This window comes from Colias eurytheme, chromosome 28 (genome assembly GCF_061535395.1).
Source record: "Colias eurytheme isolate Ceu_HAF_F1 chromosome 28, ilColEury1 Martin Lab GWU primary, whole genome shotgun sequence".
Lineage (NCBI taxonomy): Eukaryota > Metazoa > Arthropoda > Insecta > Lepidoptera > Pieridae > Colias > Colias eurytheme.
Window position 1 is genome coordinate 4,952,301 of NC_143007.1, and position 16,256 is coordinate 4,968,556.

Here is a 16,256-nt window from a genome sequence, read left to right on the forward strand (position 1 = left end):
ATAGGAGCATCCATACTATAATATATAATATAACTAGCGACCCGCCCCGGCTTCGCACGGGTGCAATGCTGATACTAAATACACTACAGAAAAACTGTGAACGTTGTATATAAAAATTACAAACATAGCGGCCCGCTCCGGCTTCGCACGGGTATAAAATAATATAGTATAGCCGGGCGGCCGGCCGGTACCGCCGCAATCGCTACGTCCCGCAATTTTTAAATCTGTAATATCTTCGAAAATATTCACTTAAATCATACGGTGTAAAGGGCCATATAGATCTATATTAAATGAACAATGTATTCTAGGTATTTAATTGGTTAAGGATTAATGCTGTATTGGTTAAAATCGCTTCGAAAATTAGCGATAATTTGTCGTAAAAAGTAAATGACAAAAAAAGTTATTGTGGGTTATCCATAAGAGATAGACATATACCATCGCGGACTTTTCTGTAGACCTTTTCAATGTGTATAATACTTAGTACATTATTTTGATAAAACTCGTAGGGTTCAGCCTGCGTGTGAGCCTGCGTTTGCAATGTAAGCGGAAAAAATGTAATTTTTTACTACATCACATTAGAAATCTCGAAAATAACAGTACTTTTCCACTATTTAATGGATGTTATTATACATATAAACCTTCCTCTTGAATCACTCTATCTATTAAAAAAAACCGCATCAAAATCCGTTTCGTAGTTTTAAAGATTTAAGCGTACAAAGGGACATAGGGACATAGGGACAGGGAAAGCGACTTTGTTTTATACTATGTAGTGATGATATATAATATTATAAATGCGAAAGTAACTCTGTCTGTCTGTCTGTTACTCAATCACGCCTAAACTCGTGAACCAATTTTCATGAAATTTGTTATGGCGATATTTTGATACCCGAGAAAGGACATAGGCTACTTTTTATCCCGGGAAAATGATGCAATCCTGGAAATCCCACGGGATTGGGAACTATGCGGGTTTTTCTTTGACTGCGCGGGCGAAGCCGCGGGCGGAAACCTAATACTACATAAATAAATAAAAATATTACAATAGGAAATATTATTTTTAAAGATTAATGGTTTAATAGTAACATACAAAATAAAACACACTTTAAAACTACAAAATTTATTCAATTTTCACTGGTTTTCGGCAAAAGGCCCCTAATACTAAGATCATAGACAACTTCTTCAATTTTCGCTTCGCCCGCTTTGTCTAAAACCTAATAAATTATATACTTAAACCTACCTCTTGAATCACTCTATCTATTTAAAAAAAACCGCATCAAAATCGGTTGCGTAGTTTTAAAGATTTAAGCATACATAGGGACAGAAAGCGACTTTGTTTTATACTATGTAGTGATAAATGAGGGTGTTATTGAAGTGAAACTTCTTTATATAAGTATTTATTTAAAAATTATATATATTATCAGCCATCAGGTTTCCATAACACAAGCGAAAGCTTAGTATGGGATCAGATTGTGCCGTGTGTGAAAATTGTCTTGAAAAATATTTATTATTACATATTTATATTTATTACATTAACACGGAATAATCGCCTGTGCACATTTAACGATTACACCCTGTATATTCAATATTGTGTTAAAAATATTGAATGTTTAAATTGCCCGGACGGACTATACCTAGCTATGCCTCACTCGTTGTTTGGAGCTCGTCCGTGTTACATGTTATTGATTTTAACACGTTCGCGGACAGTAACGACCACAGGCGTCTAGACAGCTAAAAGTGATACGACAGTACGTCTGTCGACGTATCAGTTTTTACTTGCATAAAATCAGTACGCCAAACGACGAGCGATTTTTCATACTATCATAAAGAACGGCATGTTGTACTGTCATCACAGGTATAATTAAGACTTTTGTACTGTCACTGCATTATTTACAAAAATTCGTCAAAGGAAGGTACTTCCACGCAAACATTCATATTTTTTTACCCCTCTCCCCGCGCACACTACGCCCGTGGGCGTCATGTTTGCATACGGTTAGTCGAGTACTGCGCCGCTGCGGTGATCCCGCGTGCCGCATGTGAATTGTTGTTTAGAAAGTGAGTATTTTGTTTCCAACGTAATTTAATTGTTTTACTCATACTGGATGTACTAATTCAAGTCTTGTTGCTTATGTAAACAACATATTTATGTTGCTATTGTTTGTTGTGAACACGATTTTGTTGAACTAAATTAGTAACGAATATTTTTGCAAATGGCGTCTCGAGACTCGTTCGAAAAAGAACAAAAACGTCTTCAAGACCTGTTTGATGCAGCGTCTACCCCTGAATCGAGTCCATACCCATTTGCTGATGATGGTGACTATGAATCTGACGCTGAGTACTTACGACGTTTACGCCTATATCCGTTCTGTCATATCATATGGTTTTTTAACCATGTGTTGTAACACTACGCCCCTGGGCAATGTATGAAAAAAAGTAGTGTCTCAGTAGCTGCAACCTGTAAACCAGTACTGTCCGCGAACGTGTTAAAGTGAAATAAAATCGTGTAAAAATGTTCAAAAATCCAAAATACATATACGGAGCGAGCAATCGTAGTATCTTTAGTACATTGAATTTTGGCGAATTCGTCCTGAAGAAATTAGTTGAATTTGAAAATGAAATCGCTTTGGTAAGTATGTTTGTGTTTTATTATTTTTTTTTTTTAGATAAAAGTGGCACACGTGCATTGTTCGAGCCGGCGAATCGATCAGTGCCCCGTTTGAGTGGCTCCAGGCCCCGGTTTCCGACTTTTTTTACATTGGAAAATCCAACGGCCCGCGGAAACGGTGCGAATTGGGTGGGGGGTCCCGCAACTAAAAATGATCACCACCCTGGGACGCTACCAGGGAGCCATAGTGGGACGCTCGATTTTGGAATTTTTCCATTTTTAACGCAAACATAAAAACGTAAATTTAGCCGAGGTGGCGCAACGCGGAAACACACTGACACCACGTTCATACTAGCCCAGCTCCCAGGATATCCAGAAAAATCCGAAATCTTGAACTTTCTCACAGCCCGCGGAGACGTTCAACGGCCTGCACAAACGGTGGCAGCTACATCTGGGGTGCTCGAACTAAACTTGAAGTAGACCTCGAGCAATTACCACAGAGTGCAAAAAAAATCAAAATGGCGGAAAAAATGTTCACCGCCATACAAATGCTAAAACGGCCATCGCTGCGATTGCGCTGATACTTGGCACATGGTCTTTAATCGAGCCGTACATTAAGATGGCATACTGATAATCGAGTTTCCACCGCTGGTTTCCGAGTTTGATACAACGCGAAATTCGACGGCTCTCCGAAACGGCGCCAGAAAGGTGGGGGGTGTAGAACTAAAAAATGATGAGAAACATATGGGGCACTACCAGGTCAATCGAGAAATTTCAAATTGGACGCAATTTTTTTTTTTTCAAAAATGTTCAATTTTGCAAAGCAAGATGGTGGCGCCGGTTACTTTAGGATCGGTCTGAAAATTGACTTCTGTGCTTTGATCGGCCAGATTAAAAAAACTACATATTCAGCATTTCTCTCCGACCCCCGGTTTCTATCTCCCCCGGTTTCTAAAATGTACTGGCCAGGATTTTCCCAGCAAACCCATTTTTAATACTTTAATTTACTTTTAATTTTTTAATACACTAAATCCATACTAATAATTATAAAGTAGGTACATATAATTATAAATGCGAAAGTAACTCTGTCTGTCTGTCTGTTTCTCAATCACGCCTAAACTACTGAACCGATTTGCATGAAATTTGGTATGGAGATATTTTGATACCCGAGAAAGGACACAGACTACATTTTATTGCGAAATATGTACCACGGGCGAAGCCGGGGCGGACCACTAGTTTATTATAAAATTGGTCTCATTCTATTATCACGCCGGTGAAGGTCGACCTATTTGGATCTTAGACCATAATTATTTTTGGATTGTCACTATCAGCAAAGTTTTAAAACATTTCCTGTAAAGAAGTAATAATAGAAAGTTGACGTAAGAATCGATATCAAAAAAAAATCGATCGTTTGAAAAACTGTTACCTTCTATTTTTACAGTCAGTCACATTACACAAAATCGATAAGATTAATAAAATAATTTGGCCTCCAAAACCATAATTACCATAATTACGTATTTATTTAAATGTAATACGTACCTATATTTATACATATATAGCGTATTCAGAAAGAAAGCTGGAAACTTATAAGCGCTTGTCAGCGCTGGTAACCCGCGCAGGAAAATATATGAATTATGACGATAATGTTGTCGATGATAATAATGATATTCAGAAATCTGCTGTTCTTGATGAAAATGCTGTTTTCGATGTTTATTCTGCTTGATACATGAAACTGTTGTTGATAAAAATGCTGTTGTTGATGAAAATGATGATACTGTTAAAAACATTGCAGTTTTTGGCGATAATGTCGTTTTTGATACTATTAATGTTGGTAATAATAAAACTGTTGATGATGTGGATGATAAGAATACTGTTGTAGATGTTGATATTAATAATTTCAATTTTTATTTCCAGATCAACGGTATAACCAATGAGGAGGTTCGCTATGGTGAAATAGCGCAAGAGGCCATGAATATAGCCGTCTCTCTCACCCGCCTAGGTGTTAGAAAGGGAGACGTGATCGCTGTCAGTTCGGAAAATCGTAGTGAGTTTTGGAGTACTGTGATTGGTATATTGTGCGCAGGCGCAGTAGCTACTACGATCAATTTGAGATATAGTAAAGGTATGTTTTACTAGCGATTCGCCCAGGCTTTGCCCGTGTTACATAAAATATATCCTATAGCACATCAAAGATCAACACAGCAGTGAAAGAAAAAAATTAAATTTTTGAAATCGATCCAGTCGTTACTTTGACTAGAGTATTCAAATAAATTCGTCTTTATAGAATGAATGAAAATAGATTTTACAAAGCATTCAAGCGTTTTTAAGTCATCTTGTTTGTGTATATGTTACCGGCGAAACCCGATTTTAGGACAAACTAGTTTGGCCCAGGCTAAACTAGTTCGTTCTATACACGATCGGATGCACTGGTATAGCCTAGGCCAAACTAGTTCATCCTAAGACCAATAGGATAAATCAGTTTAGACTAGGCCAAACTAGTTTGTCCTAATCATAGAGGTCCTAATATAAAATTTTCAATAATTTATTTATTTATTTGTTCCAGATGTATTCCACCATGTAATGAACATAGCGAAACCGAAAATCATATTCGCTTCTCCATTTTCATACGAACAGCACTCAAAAACCTATAAATCGCTAAAATTCCTTGAAAAAATATTTCTTTATGGCGACGAACTTCCACCGAATACGTTATCATATAACGGTATGGTGAAACCGGTATCAAATACCGGTACCGGTATTGGGAACGTGAATTACGACGATTTTCGGTGTGCAGAAGTTATAGGGCAGATAGACACGGCATTTATTTCATATTCATCTGGCACGACTAGTCTACCGAAGGGTGCTATGATCACACATCACAATGTACTCGCGGCTTGTACGTAAGTATTTTTTTTATTTTAAATCGGACCAGCTGCCCCCCTAGACAAATGGCTTTCTATTAGCGTAAAGTTCAATAGAATAGATTATGAATGTATGAGATTGACGTTTGATTACGACGACGACGTCGATTGATTACGTCAATCTCATAGAATTTTATATATAAGAAGATATTATATACTAATTACTATATATATTATAGTATATATTATATACTATATATATTATAGTATATACTATGGATATTTCTTTCAGGCCACCAATAGGAATGCCTCCACAAAAGAGTCTATCAATAACCCCCTGGGTTCATAATATGGGTTTAATGGGTATGCTAACTGGATTCCTTAGAGGAAACCTAACAGTTTACCTGCCGAAATTTGACGTTGATACATACTTTAAAACTATTGAAAAACATCAGGTAATTAAGTAATTGTTGTAAAATTCTAATTGTAGTAAAATACTATAATTTAAGTTAAATGTTAACTAATAAACACGCTGTTATTAGCTTCACCTGTATGTTTGTATGTGAGACTCGATTTTGATCTCAAACGGACAGATTTAATTCAAACTTTGTACATGTAATGTATTTATAACTTACTAGCTAACCGGGCGATCCGTTTCGCCACCAGAGGCACCTTTTCTTTGCTATAAACCTCACGGAGCCCGAGACCTTTCCAACGAATGCAAAACCGTGGAAATCGGTTCGTGCGTTCTGGAGTTATAGCGTCAGGAAGGAAAACCCGACTTATTTTTATATAGTAGATAACATTGATAAGGAATAATTTTAACAAACTTTTATTAGCTTCACCTGTATTTCATAAACATTTCATAAACAATTTACACATATAGTTAATATCATAAATTAATTTGAAAAATTATACAAAAAAATAGGAGGAACTCCGGTATGTGTATGTGGTAGTATAAACTGTGCTACAGATACCTGCGCCCACCCCTCAAATTAAACTGGAAATGACTATGTTATTTTTAAAATTAAGGATTAAAATTAAAATTACAGTATATTAGAGTAACATTACATTGGAGTTAAAATTACATTACATTACAATAAACATGAGTGTGTAAGACTGAGTATGTATGGGTGTGTGAATGTGTGTATGTGTTTGTGTAGAATGTTTTTTGTATGTAAGCAAGCAAGCATTTGTGTATATTTGTATGTAGGTAAGCAACTCTTTAGACTCGATCTGGACCAAAGAATATACTACTCTCTAACGAGATCTGATCTTGACCTTCAAACGGACAGATTTAATTCAAACTTGTACTTTTAATTTATAAGGGTTGATTTTTACACGCTGTTTTTAGCTCCGTTCCCGAGGGATTTTCGGGATAAAAACTATCCTATGTTTTAATCCAAGTTACCCTCTTTATGTGGTAAATGTTAAAATTGTTATGACGATTCAAAAGTGCTTCTAGAAGAATTCTAATTGAATAAATAAATGTAAAATAAAGTTTGTGCACCAACATGAAAATAACAAACGAACAAACTTTCGCATTTTTAATATTAGTAGGATTATAATTTATATGTTTTTATGTTTGTTTCAGATTACCCACCTCACAGTGGTACCCGCTGTGTTAACAGCATTAGCCAAAGCTGAAGGAAAATATGACACAAGTTCTGTCACAAAAATTCATTCTGGAGCCACCCCGTTGTATGAAGAAACCGCTATTGCGTATAAGAAAATGTGAGTTTTTATATCCATTGTACTATGAACAATTAGACTCACAATATACTCTTTACAAATTAACTCTTTCAGTTAAATCACTACATAGTATGTATAAAACAAAGTCGCTTTCCCTGTCGCTATGTCCCTATTGTCCCTTTGTACGCTTAAATCTTCTAAACTACGCAACGGATTTTGATGCGGTTTTTTTTTATAGATAGAGTGATTCAAGAGGAACAAGGAGAGCGACGTTTTATACTATGTAGTGATTTTATGTGTCTGGCTAAGAAAGGATGAAAATATAGATTTTAGATTTAAAAATAAGAAAAAAAGGAGAAACCTTTGTAGAAACCTATACAGAAAAATTACGAATTAACTCTTGTAACTATTGTTCGAATAAAAATGTATCGCCAAATGTTTTGCGCAAAACTCGAAAACGGCTGAGCCGATTTCGTTGATTCTTTTTTTATAATATTCCTTGAAGTACGAGGATGGTTCTTATGGAGAGGAAACGGAAACATGTAGGTACTACGGGCGAAGCCTGGCGGACCGCTAGTTTTAAAAATTTATGATAATTTTTTAACTATTTCAGGTTTCCAAATGTAGCAGCTATTCAACAAGGCTATGGTTTGACTGAATCGACTCTTGCTTTAACATTAAATATAAACTTTGATAAGATGGGCAGCGTTGGTTGTGTAGTAGACGATGTTATATTAAAAGTAAGTTGTTTTTTGACAAAATAAAACTACGTTTTTGTGTCCACTTGTAAAATTAATTAGTTGCATAAAAATTCTTGAGATATTCATTCGATTAAATCGATAGAAAAGAAAAAAAAAGAGTAGAATTTCCTGGCATGATGGATTACGAAAATCAATATGAAATCTTATGTTTAAATTACACAAGCTCTTTTTTATTAAAAAAATAACAAAAATTTTCCTTATTTTTTTCGCAAATTTTAAAAGAAAATATAATATGGCCGATTTTTCGCATAAGATCAATACGCATTTCAGAAAAATAAATCTACGAACAATGCATTATATTCTCTGACTCATTGTATTATTAAAAATATTGACTTAAAATTTATGACAACTGCTATATTTTTTGACATGTCCAAAGCTTTTGACAGAGTGTGTCACAACATATTATTAGAAAAGCTGGAAATATATGGTATACGTGGTATTGTGTTAGAGTGGTTTCGTACTTACCTAGAAAATAGAAAACAATGTGTTGTAATCACAAAAACAAATAAAAATAAAGAACAACAGTCGTACCAATCTAATCTCATTTGCAACGAATATGGAGTACCGCAAGGTTCTGTACTAGGGCCAATTCTATTTCTTGTTTATATAAATGACTTAATCGATGTTTCGGACAACAAGATAATCTTATTTGCTGACGATATATCCATAATCTTTAAAACAGACATTAAAAATTTTGACCATATAAATTACCAACGTGACATAAATTATAATATTGACTATTTAATTAATTGGCTGACCTTGAACAATCTCAATTTTAACCTAAATAAAACAAATTTTATTCAATTCTTAAATAAACCTAGATCTGACTTAAAACTAGAACATAACAATATAATAATAAATAAAACTCATGAAACACAATTCTTAGGCATAACAATAGACATGAATTTAAATTGGACATCTCATATTGAAAAAGTATGTAATAGAATAAATAAGTATATAAGTATATAGTAAGTACTCAGACGTCTTCGTAAAATAACTGACATAAAGACAGCAATATCGGCATACCACGCATACGTAGTATCAATTTTAAGATATGGACTTATAGTATGGGGAAATGGAGTAAATATAAAGAAAGCTTTTGTATCACAAAAAAAATGCATCCGAGCTATATGTGGTGTAGGGCCTTTCGAATCATGCAAACCCCTTTTTATAAAACTTAAATTATTAACTTTGCCGTGCCTTTACATATTTGAAATTTGCAAATTTGTTAAAAATAATCAAAGATTGTTTACGACGGCTCAAGAAATGTACGGGAATTTACGTCATCCCGATAGATTGATACTTGACCATAAACCTAGAACATCTTTGTACTCAAAAAACTGTCATGCTATGTGTGTTAAAATATATAATAATATTCCAGACGATTTAAAGAAATTTGACGCAAAACAGTTTAAGACAAAACTTTATATGTGGCTATTAAGCAAAAATTTTTATAATGTAAGGGACCTTTTGGATTGTAAACATAAATATTGACATGTATGTTATTCTTTGTTGTTCGTGTGTGTAATCGTTCGTTTGTGTGTAATAAATAAGTATATTTTGAACTTAATTATAATAAGTATGTAATGTTTATGTAATAATTTTTTTTCTGATTATGCGGAGCTGTGAAATTATGTTTGCATGCCAGTATAACTGGCGAATGTGCTGTACTTTTCCATAAATAATAACTTGTGAACCACATTTGAGCAAATAAAGATTTATTTATTTATTTATTTATTTATTTATTTAAGACATAGACATAATCCATAGAATAAGATCATTTTAAAATGCATAAAAGTGGATAAAAACCTCCATTTTTGAATAAGCAATAAATAGTCGTTATTTTTGATCTACTTTGGATTAAAAAAAAGCTAAAAAAAATTAATTTTGTAAAATGTATACGTAAGTAAGTACTTAACTATACACACAGTTCAAACAAATTTTATTGAAGTGAAACTTCTTTATCGGGGTTGGAAAAAAATTTAGTGTAACATTTTTCCGTTACGCGCCATCTTGTTTTTATCCCTACCACGCGTGATTGACGTATTTCTGTAAAGTTGCATATAGTGAATTATTTTTTGAAAAATAAGGTCATAAAGAAGTTTCACTTCTTACGTGTATACACTAGTACACGCACACTTTTTTTATTTATTTATTTATGTTATGTGTCGTCGTGTTTTATTACATTTTAATATACACCTTATTCTAAAATGTTTTAATTTTGTTTTGCTCAACATATTTCGCTTTTTACCTTTCTTCCCGTTGCCGTGGTTGCCTGGCACTTGGCAGAGATCACTGCATAGTGATAAGGCCGCCCTTTGTGCTTTTATTTTATATGTTTTTCTAACCTTTATGTACTTATATTCTTGCACAATAAAGATTATAATAAATAAATATTATATATTTATTATTTAGGTAGTGAACCCCGAAACAAAAGAGGTGCTAGGTCCAAACCAAAAGGGTGAAATCTGCGCCAAGGGCCTAGTGGTGATGAAAGGTTATGTGAACAAAGATAGGAGTGATGACTTCGATGATGAAGGGTTCTTCAGGACTGGTGATCTGGGGTATTATGATGATGAGGGGTACTTCTATGTTGTGGATAGATTTATGGAGCTAATCAAGTATAGGGGGTATCAGGTTAGTGAATTATACTACTTACAATTTTTTGATATTTAGATAAAAACTTAAAATCTACTTAACTCAAAGAAAATAATTTAAAAAAAGACGTGTGGCACTCGGAGACTGCCGCGGTAAAGCTATTGCATGCTATGCCTTCAACACCTCCGTGTCCGTCGGAGAGGGGAGCGTGAGGTTTTTTCGTTACGGAATTTCTCGATTCGGTCCCCGCGCTCAAGGCCCGCGATAGAAGCTATGCAATAGCTTAAAAAATGTTATAAACTGTGTTTAATTTGTAAATGAAGTTTGTAGGAACAGAAGCTTTGTGTGTTTTTACTTTTTAAATGTGTCGGGTATTAAACACCCAGCCACAATAAGGACGAGTAAATATTATAACCAACTTTTTTAAGACTGTGACGAAATTTAGGATCTAGCAATTATTGAGATATTTCGCCTTATTTGTGAGGCACTAGGTAGGTACAGTCAAAATTAATATTTACAAAATATCAAACAACACATACATTGTTTAACGAATCAAGTAGTTACCTAGCTAAGCTATTTGTTAAATCAGTAAAAAGATAATTTCAGCTCAAGAAAATGTTCTTAGACATTTGTATTTTTTTGACACATGTTAGTACATGAATTACTAAGCCTACAGCCGGCTACATTTAATAATTAAAATGAAACTTTTATACCCTCGATTAAGACCGGAGTTAAGGAATCACTATAATTATTCTAAAGAAATCTTAAAAGCTAAAACAGCAAAACCACGCTCGCAATACGCATTCCGTTCCCATGCGAACGGCGCGCGTAGTCAGCAGTTTGCTGTGAAGGTAACGCATGTAGGTAACACCAGCAAAAATATTTTTGGTGAACAGATTTTTTAACATCAGCAATTTTTTTTAACTATTAATTATTTTTGGTAAACAGTTTTTTTATATTAGCAATTTTTCATATTAATCTTTTTTTAATAATTCCAGGTGCCACCAGCAGAAATAGAAGCTGTTCTCCTCGAACACAGCAGCATAAGAGAGGCAGCAGTGGTGGGTCTCCCCGAGCGGGATGCTGGGGAACTGCCTCTCGCGTTCGTGGTGCTACAGCCTGGGGCTCGCCTTAGTGAAAAGGAAATACAGGATTATGTGGCTGGGAGGGTGAGTTTGGGGGAAAATATTGGTTTTAGCTTACTCACTCATTCACTACAATAATGAATGGGCGCGGAGGTGTGGCTTGAAGGCATAGCATGCAATAGCTTTACCGCGGCAATCCCCGAGTGACACACGTCTTTTTAATCTTATATATAAAAATGAATCGCAAAATGTGTTGGTAAGCGCATAACTCGAGAACAGCTGAACCGATTTCGATAATTCTTTTTTTATTATATTCCTTGAAGTACGAGGATGGTTTTTATGTAGAGAAAACGTAAATATGTACCACGGGCGAAGCCGGGGCGGACCGCTAGTCTTATATATAAAAATGAATCGCAAAATGTGTTGGTAAGCGCATAACTCGAGAACGGCTGAACCGATTTCGATAATTCTTTTTTTATTATATTCCTTGAACTACGAGGATGGTTCTTATGTAGAGAAAACGTAAATATTATGTACCACGGGCGAAGCCGGGGCGGACCGCTAGTATCTTATAAATATATTTTTTTTAATATCACAGTCATTATAATGAAGTATGGATTTTATGTATTAATACGTTTGCTAGATATGTATTTTTAAGATATTGTGTACTAGCTTTCCGCCCGCGGCGTCGCCCGCGTTTTCAAAGAAAAACCCGCATAGTTCCCGTTCCCGTAGGATTTCCGGGATAAAACCTACCCCATGTGTTAATCCAAGTTACCCTCTATATGTGTGCTAAATTTAATTGTAATCGGTTCAGTAGTATTTGAGTGAAAGAGTAACAAGCATACACATACACATACACATCCGTAGGAATTACAATAAATTTTTAGGACAGCGCTAGTCGTCCGCTAAACGGATGAATAAAATAAATTAGTTGTCCGATTACCGGATGAATAAAATAATTTAATCGTCCGATAATTCTTTAGAGAACTGCCGCACGTATTATAGGTTTTTTGTAAGGGGAAGAGAGGGGGGAGCAGGGCACACGTAGGTATTTGATTTTTTTTGCGCGTCGACGGAGCCCCGCTTCGCGGGGCTCCTATTTCTGTGTATTTTTTTTTAAGAAACCTAACCTAACCTAACCTAACGGCTAACATAACCTAAACTTGTTTTTTTTTGTGCGTCGACGGAGCCCCGCTTCGCAGGGCTCCTATTTCTGTGTAGTTTTTTTTTAAGAAACCTAACCTAACCTAACCTAAAGGCTAACCTAACCTAAACCTAACCTAACGAATTGAGGGCGAATATCTCGGCCATTTTTTATTTTAGAGAAAAGTTGTTCCTATAAAACATGCTTATATTAGCGTAATCTTTACGATAAAACAATATCTTTACGATAAATAGGTGTTATAATGACACCAACTCCATCAAAAATTTTCTAAGTCCTGAGCCCCCTTTGCTTTAGTCCAACCCAACTAGCTTTAGTGTTAAAAGGTTATCTAGTAATCCGAATAATCGGACGATTAAATTATTTTATTCATCCGGTAATCGGACGATTAAATTATTTTATTCATCCGGTAATTTATTTTATTCATCCGTTTAGCGGACGACTAGACACTTCGAAATTTTTAATTGACTTATCTCTTGTTTCAGTTATCGAACCCAAAACATCTTCGCGGCGGTGTGAGGTTTGTAAATGAAATACCAAAGAATCCAACAGGCAAGATAAACAGGAAGGAACTACGCGAAATGATCGCCGCTGGGAAGAGCAAGTTTTAAAAAGAGTGTACCGAGTACACGTGTCAGAAGTGAAACTTCTTTTTCATTGCCATGACGCGATTGCGACGGTATTGCCTTGAAATTCTACTCTCGTCGCGCCTAAAGAAGTTTCACTTCAGAAGTTTATTCCTAATAAATAAACAATATTTTTGTTATTTTTGTTTTAAGTGGTGGCAGTACGGTTATATCCTATACATATTTGAGGGGTTGGAAATTGTGATTTAAGTATAATATATTAAATATTTATTATTTATATACGATATTTTGTTGAAATAAAATTATTTTTATAATTTTGTATTTTTATTTCTCCGCAAGTAGCATCTATACTAAAATTATAAAGCTGAGGAGTTTGTTTGTTTGTTTGAACTTTGAACACGAATCTCAGATCCGATTTGAAAAATTCCTTCGTTGTTAGATAGCCCATTTATCGAGGAAACTATAAGTAATAATATCATCACGCTAGATATACATTTCGATAATATTGGAAAATTTAAACAGATGTTGCAAGCGATCAACCATGTCAGTGTTTAATTATTATACTAGGTACCTCTCTTTTATACATGATTTTTTTGTTTATTTGTGTTGGAAAATGAATTAATTCTGTATTTTATATTAATTTGATTTGAATGTTATATATGTAGTCATTTTTAAAGTAACTTTTTAATTTTATTTGTTTAAATTTCAATTAATTTTATTCCATTTTGATTATTATATTGTTATTTTAATTTTATCTAGTGATTATTTTAAAAATGTATTTTATTTAGTTAAAATGTATTTAATGTGTATATTATTATTATTTTTTTTAATGTAATTAATTTTTGTAGTGCATGCAGTGCTCATTTTTTATTAGTTGTACATCATGTCCTATATTTTTTGTGTACTTTTTATGTAAAACAATCGATGTACTGCTGCTAATGAGCCTTAATAAAATAAAATAAAATAAAATAAGACCAATAGGAGCGGATCAACGCGGATAAAGCCGCAGTGCACAGCTAGTACACTATAAGGTTTATTTTTTGCGTTTAGCCTTAACTCAAAAAAGTGGCAGTTGTAGATAAGTTTTATAAAAATCATCAGACTTTTCTCTCGTATCCAAAAAAATCTAATATTCTAATATATTATTCTAATATATATTGTAAAGGCGAAAGTTTGTAAGGATGTATGGATGTATGGATGTATGGATGTTTGTTACTCTTTCACGTAAAAACTACTGAACAATGAAATTTAGCACACATATAGAGGGTAACTTGGATTAACACATAGGATAGTTTTTATCCCGGAAATCCCACGGGAACGGGAACTATGCGGGTTTTCCTTTGCAAACGCGGGCGAAGCCGCGGGCGGAAATCTAGTTAACAATAATTGTCATAACCACCTATTAGGTTCCTTTTGCACTAGAGATGTGTGAATTTGACTACTATTAGGATGCTTTTCCACAAGAGATGTGCAAATTCGACTACTAAACGAAACGATACGATTGGTTCTTTACAAACTATTGAGATATACATATGGAGACGACACCGCCTACATCACTTATGTTCCGCTCAACATACGCCATATGGCGTAACTGCACGCTCATTTTTTATTTGTTTTAAAGTGAAACGCATCAAATATGCCTTCGTGTGTGTTACGATATTGCACAAATAATACGGAAAAGTGCAAAGGAATAACTTTCATGCAAGAGCAAAAAAATGGCGCACAGATTTTGTTCGTCGTGTCTCCTCCATACGTAGTAATATTATCTCAATGTTACAAACACATCCCTCACTACTCATCCTCGCACATCTAGTGGAAACGCAGCTTTAGTATAGGAGCATCCATACTATAATATATAATATAATATATAATATAATATTATAAATGTGAAAGTAACTCTGTCTGTCTGTCTGTTACTCAATCACGCCTAAACTCGTGAACCAATTTTCATGAAATTTGTTATGGCGATATTTTGATACCCGAGAAAGGACATAGGCTACTTTTTATCCCGGGAAAATGATGCAATCCTGGAAATCCCACGGGATTGGGAACTATGCGGGTTTTTCTTTGACTGCGCGGGCGAAGCCGCGGGCGGAAACCTAGTACTACATAAATAAATAAAAATATTACAATAGCCTATACCTATGTATATAGGGACAGAAAGCGACTTTGTTTTATACCTACTATGTAGTGATAAATGAGGGTGTTATTGAAGTGAAACTTCTTTATATAAGTATTTATTTAAAAATTATATACAGGGTGTAATCGTTAAGTGTGCACAGGCGATTATTCCGTAACTATTACAGATATCAAAAAACTTTAAACTGATATCGAAAGTACTTAACCTAATGAGTAAAATGGCCATAATAAATTTTTAAAAATAATACGAGAAATATCTAAAAAATTAACTTTAAACCCTCCCATACATTTAGTATGAGATATGAATATCCCATGTACATGGGTTGATCCAAAAGTAATGATAATCAATATTAAACAAGGTCATTACAGTTAAAATAATTATGTATTTCTCTAGATAGTCTTCTAACTAGATAATGTACTTCGATATTTTTTTTCCTTAACTTAGAAAAAAAAACTTTGACTTCATCTACAAAAACCCCTCAAAATCGGCCATCACTTCGCTGTCGTCTTAAAATTTCTTGTATCGACGGTGTTTTTTGTGCCGAGGTAAGAGAATTAACTAGGAGCTAGATCTTACAAACAGGGTGGGTGTTGAAGCATTTTCAATGCCGATTTTTGATTGGCAGCCATCGCAACTGACGCTTTGTGATCTGGTGCGTTGTCTTGGTGAACCAACATTCAAGACCGAAGTTTGCCATGTCTCTTTTTCTTACTAACCTACCCGCAATCTTTTAATTTGGTCTGTGTAGTAAGAGCCCTGTGTAGTAGT

The 16,256-nt window shown here is 34.5% G+C and overlaps 1 protein-coding gene across 1 annotated transcript; it reads left to right on the forward strand.

The window, feature by feature from the left end:
- Positions 1-2,483: 2,483 nt before the first annotated feature.
- On the forward strand, positions 2,484-13,596 carry LOC149896628 (luciferin 4-monooxygenase-like). Its single transcript, XM_090117695.1, has 9 exons — positions 2,484-2,620; positions 4,514-4,721; positions 5,163-5,499; positions 5,753-5,915; positions 7,055-7,194; positions 7,766-7,892; positions 10,329-10,550; positions 11,510-11,680; positions 13,247-13,596. The coding sequence occupies exons 1-9, from the start codon at positions 2,504-2,506 to the stop codon at positions 13,370-13,372; spliced, it is 1,611 nt and encodes a 536-aa protein (XP_089973821.1). The 5' UTR covers positions 2,484-2,503; the 3' UTR covers positions 13,373-13,596.
- The last annotated feature ends 2,660 nt before the right edge of the window (positions 13,597-16,256 follow it).